The sequence below is a fragment of the Pangasianodon hypophthalmus genome, chromosome 9 (assembly GCF_027358585.1).
Source record: "Pangasianodon hypophthalmus isolate fPanHyp1 chromosome 9, fPanHyp1.pri, whole genome shotgun sequence".
In the NCBI taxonomy this organism is placed as follows: domain Eukaryota; kingdom Metazoa; phylum Chordata; class Actinopteri; order Siluriformes; family Pangasiidae; genus Pangasianodon; species Pangasianodon hypophthalmus.
Window position 1 is genome coordinate 2,401,133 of NC_069718.1, and position 7,726 is coordinate 2,408,858.

General features: G+C 39.6%; 1 protein-coding gene across 1 annotated transcript in view; it reads left to right on the top strand.

Annotated features, from left to right (window-relative positions):
• Window positions 1-903: 903 nt before the first annotated feature.
• LOC128318774 (uncharacterized) overlaps window positions 904-7,726 on the top strand; it is a 28,470-nt gene continuing 21,647 nt past the window's right edge. Inside the window, exons 1-6 of the mRNA XM_053236636.1 lie at window positions 904-990; window positions 1,575-1,853; window positions 5,455-5,733; window positions 6,042-6,089; window positions 6,903-7,037; window positions 7,271-7,318. Of these exons, the coding sequence (XP_053092611.1) occupies window positions 927-990; window positions 1,575-1,853; window positions 5,455-5,733; window positions 6,042-6,089; window positions 6,903-7,037; window positions 7,271-7,318 (853 nt within the window). The 5' untranslated portion in view covers window positions 904-926. The remainder of the gene's footprint in view (window positions 991-1,574; window positions 1,854-5,454; window positions 5,734-6,041; window positions 6,090-6,902; window positions 7,038-7,270; window positions 7,319-7,726) is intronic.

The following is a 7,726-nucleotide window of genomic DNA, read 5'->3' on the forward strand; positions in this document are numbered from 1 at the left end:
TCTAGTGTTTCTCCTACAAAATGCACATCATCATCTTTTTTGCAAAATAAAATCTATTTATTGAAGGCTTCTGTTAATCAGTCTTTTAGTATAACTTGTGTGTAAATGTTTTTGGCCAAAGTAAACAAAAAATTCCTGCCAGATTTAGAAAACCTTTGCTGATTTTGTTCGTACTCAGGTGTGTATTTTGATAAACGGCACTCAGCTGTGAATTAAATCAAAAACTTGGTGTGTGTTAAATATTACAGTAATGCAGCTCAGCCACTGCAGTGTGTCAGCTACCATAGACACACTGTAACTCCTCCTCCTTTTATAGGACGCCTCATTGAACATCTCATCTTATTTCTCTTAATTTATGGATGTGTTTTGGAATCACCTTCTTTCAAGTCATTAATACAAAGTGACTGAGTTTCACAAAATATTCATTAAATTGGTGTGTAACTAAAAACGATGTGATGTAAACTGTAATCTGTATATAAAATCACTGTAATTCATCAACAATTACACAATTTGAAGATCAAGCTTCACACAAGTGAGTCTCCTTATACACAAATTTACACAAACTCAGGAGTGAGACGTAGGATAAGAACAGAATTTTTATAAACCCCATATTTCTTGCATAAATGATGCTGAGAACTATTTACGAATAAATTTCTTTTTATTCAGTTTGATAAATGAGGCTTGATGCTGGTGCACAAATAACATTTTTATTTTTATTTTGTTTTGTGCACAAAATGTGTCTTCCTAAAAATTGGAATTAAACAGAAATTAAAGCTTTTAAAAAACAAGACCCGAGGCTCAGACAGAAGCAACTGCAGTATGTTTTTCTTTAGATGCAGCACAGCAGTCTGTGTGATGTCACTTCCTCTTTCCGGTTTATAAAATCAACCCCAAACGCTCTCACATCAGTTTCCTAAAGGCAGTTGATGATGTGGCGTCTCTCTGTAACCTGTCTCCTGCTCTGTGTCTCTGTACACACGGCTCACAGTGGTGAGTAAAGCACAATACACTTTATACACAGCTGTTATAAACAGGACACATTACCATTGGTGTTGATTCATTTTCTATAACAGCAGCTCTGACAGTAATGCAGCTGCAAATCGTTTCTATAGTAACAGCTCATTCACAGTGATGTGTACAGCAGATGGTCCACATTAACACATTAAAAACATGTGTAATCGTTGATATGGTGAAGTTTTCTGAAGGAACGACTGTTTATAGCTTTGTGTATAATGTAAGTGAGAACAGGAACTAACTCGATTCACCGACGTTTCACATCATTAAATGTAACTATAAATGGAAAAAAGTATAATGTAGTTCTTTAATAAATCAAAATTGTAATTGTTGGTAAATCATTGTGTTATAAGAGGAATAAAACACTTGGGGACGTGCTGTTATAGGAAAATAATCAACTTCAGGGTGGTAACAGTAACTTTGCCACATGAAGAGTTTGTGACTAGTGACGATTCCTGTATTTATGATCATTTATAATTTAGTGTAAAAGCTGCAGGTGGTTGCTATGGTAATGTTTTTACATGCTGATCACATCTCAGTGTTTATTTTTGTTCTTACAGCCATTTACAATCAGAGAGGCACAGAGGGGAGTTACAGTGTTCTCTTCTGTGAAAATAACGGTAGTGTGATTTGGAGTAAAGGTGTTGATGGAGGGGGAGGGAGGATCCTCACTGCTCAACATGGAGAAGAACCCATTAAACTCAACCCTGATCCAGATCACAGATACAATGTGACAAGTGAATTATCACTCCAGATAAAGGATCTGTCTCTCTCAGACTCGGGGATTTACTACTGTAACGCTGTTCCTGTAGTCAATCTGACTGTCACTCCATTAAAAGGTGAGTGTATCATCTGTAACTGTGTGATTTTGTATCGTTCTCCTTTCACACAGGTGAGTGTGTTACATGTTTACATGTGTACAGTGGTGTGTGAGTCTTTCTCTGATTAGAGATTAGATTAGAGAGCTTTACTGTCATTCTCACTGTGTACAAATCTACAGTAGAGTGAAATAGAGTTCTCCAAGGCCTGGATACAACATACAACACACACACGCACACACAAACACACATGCACATACACACACAAACACACAAACGCACATACCCCAACACACAAGGACACACACACGAACACACAAAAACACACACAAACAGATACACACACGCACACAAAGACACACACACAACACACACACAGAGACACACACGCGCACACACACAAACGCACATACACCAACACACAAGGACACAGACACACACACATGCACATAGACACACACACAAAAACACACAAAAACAAACACACACACAAACAGATACACAAACGCACACAGAAAGACACACTCGCACACACACGCACATATGCACACGCACAAACACATGCACACAAACACACACACAGACACGCACACACACACACACATGCACACACACGCACAGAGACACACACATGCACACACACACACACACACACACAGACACATGCATCCACGTGCAGACATACACATGTACACATACACATGCACAAACACACACACACACACACACACATGCATGCACAAAAACAACGATGATTAGACAATTAGAAAAAGCAGCAGTGCACAAAAGACAACAAAGTACAAGACAATAAACCGACACTGTGCAGGAATCTGTACAATGAGGACAATACAATAAACACAACACTAGACATTAAACACAACACACAACACCACTGTTATAAGTGTAGTAAGAGTGTGAACATGCAGTGTGTACAGGAGTGTAGTGTTTGGTTATTTGTCCTGTTTTATTCTCTGCACTAAACCCTAAAGCATTGTGTGAAGCAGGAGGAAAGAACAGAGGAAATGTCCGTGGTTAATGTCGAGGGTTAATGCGGCTTTAAAACATGAAGGCTGATGTGACTGATAGAGCTTTACTTTTACAGCCTTTATTTCAAGTTCAAGTTTATGTGTCATATATACAAGTGTCAGTGACAATGTACATTGAAATGCTGTTTGTGAGGCTTAGGTAGTCTACAGCAGTACAATAACAACAACAAATAACAAGTAACAATAACAAAAAACAAAAATACAAATAAGGTGCAGGTGCAAGGTTGAGGTGCAGGTTTTGCTTTTGAGGTAGTGTAATGTCGTTGTGCAAAGTATGCAAGGTTTTAGAGACAGTTTTTTACAGTTTATTAAGGGTTCTGATAGCCTGCAGGTAGAAGCTGTTTTTCAACCTGCTGGTTCTGGACTGAATGCTCCGGTATCGCCTGCCTGATGGCAGTTTGATAAACAGACTGTGTGCTGGGTGACTAGGGTCAGTTGTGATTTTTCGGGCCTTCCTCAGACATCGCAGATGAAAGATGTCCTGAAGGGATGGAAGTTTGTTGCCGATGATGACTTCAGCTGTTCTCACAACTCTCTGAAGGGCCTTGCGATGGAGGAGTGAGCAGCTGCCGTACCATACAGTAAGGCACCCCGTCAGGATGCTCTCAATGGTACATCTGTAAAAGTTTGTAAGGATGTTGGGAGGGAGACCAAAACTTTTGAGCTTCTGTAGGAAATAGAGCCGCCGGCGTGCAGATTTAACTACTGATGTGGTGTGCAGAGACCAGGACAGGTCGTCGGAGAGGTGCACACCAAGGAACTTGATGTTCTTAACTCTTTCCACTGCAGAACCGTTGATGTATAAGGGGGCGTGGCTGACCTCGTGTGTCCTCCTGTAGTCCACAATCATCTCTTTGGTTTTGCTGACGTTGAGGCAGAGGTTGTTGTCATGGCACCACTGTGATAGTGCTCTCACCTCATCTCTGTAGGCCGTCTCATCTCCATTTGTGATGAGACCCAGGATTGATGTGTCATCAGCAAATTTAAAGATGATGTTGGAACTGTGTTTGGCAGCACAGTCGTGTGTGAACAGAGAGTATAGGAGGGGGCTGAGAACACAGCCCTGTGGGGCTCCTGTGCTCAGGGTAAGTGTGGATGAGAAACGGTTACCAATTCTCACCACTTGGGGTCTGCAGGTCAGAAAGTCTATTATCCAGTTGCAGAGATGAGAGTTCAGTCCTAAATCTCTGAGCTTTGTGATGAGTTTTGATGGGATGATGGTGTTAAATGCAGAGCTGTAATCAATAAACAGCATCCGCACATAAGTGTTTTTCTTGTTCAAGTGTGTGAGGGCATTGTGAACAGTTAGAGTTCACTTCATAACGATAGAGGTCAGTGCCACAGGTCGGTAGTCATTCAGGTAGGTGACAACAGTTACACGAGTCAGCCAAGAAAAAGAAAGTTTATATAAAGAAACCTAACACCACACTACACATACACACACACACACTGTTATTTAGCACATACCACAGCACCAGTGAATAAGAGTAATGTGAATGTGTGTATTAGGGCTGTGTGATGTGACACAAATATCATATCATGATACTTAAACACATTTCTACAATACACGATATGTATCATGATGAAAACATTATTCAGAATAAACAGATAAGTTTTCACAATCCCAGGATCAATATCTATGTGTTTCTAATATCATAGAGCTATAATGAACATTTTATCAGAACACAGGTAAGAGCAGGTTTTCGTTCTTTAGATACAGCCTGTGTGATGTCACTTCTTCTTGCTGGTTTGGAAAATCTGACCTAAATGTAATCATCAGTTTTGTAAAGACAATAGCTTGTTCTAATACCTTATCGTTTCTATAGTAACAGCTCGTTCATAGGGACATGTGCGGCAGACGTTCCACATAAAAATAAACGTAAGAAAAACATGTAATGATGGAGATGGTGAAGTTTTCTGTAAGGGGACATTTATGTAACATTTACGGAAGGAGTCTCCAGTGTGAGCACTTTGTAACAGTGAGACGTAAAGCTGTAACTTTACGTTTTCTGACATCTTCAGGACAGAGGAGTTTACGCTTCTTTGTGGTTTCTCAGTAACATGACAAGCTCCATTTTTTTTTTGTCTTATTAACTTCAAGAGAGAAAAAAGAGAGGCTGGTGAGGGAAAGACTGTTTATAGCTGCTATAACATAAAAGGAACAGAAACTAATTATAAATATTTTTAAATTACAATGTATGATTCCTTAATAAATAAAAATTGTAATTTAGTAAATCACTGTGGTATAAGAGGAATAAAACACTTGGGGACGTGCTGTTATAGGAAAGTAATCAACTTCAGGGTGGTAACAGTACCTCGTCACTCAGTATTGTACTGTAACACACACACATACACACACACAGGCTTTTTTATTACTTACATAGGAGGCACTTCAGTGTCTTAAACTGGAAAAAAAATTGAAAAAAAACATGTCGGGAACTTAGAAGTGAAAAACATGAGGATTTTGTGATGGTTGCTGTATTTACTTTCTTTCATAATTTAGTGTAAAAGCTGCAGATGGTTGCTATGGTAATGTTCTTGCATGTTTTTTAAAGTTTTTATTTTTGTTCTTACAGCCAGAGTCAATCAGAGAGGCACAGAGGGGAGTGACACTTTTCTCTTCTGTGAGAATGATGGTAAAGTGATTTGGAGTAAAGGTGTTGATGGAGGGAGAAGGGACATCCTCACTGCTCAACACGGAGAAGAACCCATTAAACACAACCCTGATCCAGATCACAGATACACTGTGTTAGATGATTTATCACTCCAGATAAAGGATCTGTCTCTCTCAGACTCGGGGATTTACTACTGTAACTCTGTTCCTGTAGTCAATCTGACTGTCACTCCATTAAAAGGTGAGTGTAACATCTGTAACTGTGTGATTTTGTATCGTTCTCCTTTCACACAGGTGAGTGTGTTACATGTTTACATGTGTACAGTGGTGTGTGAGTCTTTCTCTGATTAGAGATTAGATTAGAGAGCTTTATTGTCATTCTAAGTACAAGAGTGTGAACATGGAGTGTGTACAGCAGTGTTCACACACACACAGTGAATATTTTGGTCATGGAATATGTGTAAATGAGCACAGTATCAGACTGATACACAACACCAGTATCAGTATCTATGTGTTTCTAATATCATAGTCTGTCTGTTCTATTTCTAGGTTCCTCCACTAAATCCTACACAACTGCATCTACCATGAACAACACGGGTGAGAGCATGTTTTCTTTCTTTAGATACAGCACATCAGTCTGTGTGATGTCACTTCCTGTTGCTGGTTTGAAAAGTCAGACCTAAAGGAATTCGTCAGTTTTGTAAAAACAGTAGCTCATTCCAATGCATTATCGTTTCTAGAGTAACAGCTCTAGGGTGGTAACAGTACCTCGTCACTCAGTATTGTACTGTAACACACACACATGCATGCAAACAACATGTAGTGAAATTAGAAAAAGCAGCAGTGCACAACGGACAACAAAGTACAAGACAATAAACCGACACTGTGCAGGAATCTGTACAATGAGGACAATACAATAAACACAACACTAGACATTAAACACAACACACAACACCACTGTTATAAGTGTAGTAAGAGTGTGAACATGCAGTGTGTACAGGAGTGTAGTGTTTGGTTATTTGTCCTGTTTTATTCTCTGCACTAAACCCTAAAGCATTGTGTGAAGCAGGAGGAAAGAACAGAGGAAATGTCCGTGGTTAATGTCGAGGGTTAATGCGGCTTTAAAACATGAAGGCTGATGTGACTGATAGAGCTTTACTTTTACAGCCTTTATTTCAGTTACACAAGTTAAAACCAAACAGCCAAGAAAAAGAAAGTTTATGTAAAGAAACTTAACACCACACACACACACACACACACACACCCACACACACACACACACACACACACCAGTGAATAAGAGTAATGTGAATGTGTGTATTAGGGCTGTGTGATGTGACACAAATATGTTTAGAACACATCATCTGTTCATTCCCAATAATGTATTCACATTCACTTCCATCCCTACAGACAGCGTCAGTGAGGAGAACGAGTCCACACAGACGACTCCGACTAGAAGAACCAGCACCAGAGTGACTCACACTGAAAATGGAGCTTCTCAAAGCAACATTCCCAAGAGCAGTACAGAAGATATCTGGACTACAGGTGAGTATGAGAGATCCAGTCCACTTTTCACACATGATCAGAAGTTTTTCTGAAAAAGTTACATTTCACCATGTCCTGAAAGAGCATGTAACATCATGGGAATAATCTGTGATTACACTGTCACAGTATGGAATATGTGTATGAGTAAATGAGCACAGTATCAGACTGATACACAACACCAGTATCAGTATCAATGTGTTTCTAATATCATAGTCTGTCTGTTCTATTTCTAGGTTCCTCCACTAAATCCTACACAACTACATCTACAATGAACAACACGGGTGAGAGCATGTTTTCTTTCTTTAGATACAGCACATCAGTCTGTGTGATGTCACTTCCTGTTGCTGGTTTGAAAAGTCAGACCTAAAGGAACTCGTCAGTTTTGTAAAAACAGTAGCTCATTCTAATATGTTATCGTTTCTAGAGTAACAGCTCCTTCACAGGGACTTGTATGACGGACTCGCCACAAAAAACGTAATAAAAACGTGTGTAATCGTTGATATGGTGAGGTTTTCTGTAAAAGCTGTAGGTTTTCACATCATCTTCAGGACAGAGGAGTTTATGCTTTGTGGTTTCTTGGTAACATGATGTCATGGTTCTGCCGAAATCGGCACTTGACAAAGTTTCCCATCAGCCCCTGCACATCACATGACCTTGTCCCATGTCTCACTGAGCACTCACACCTGTTC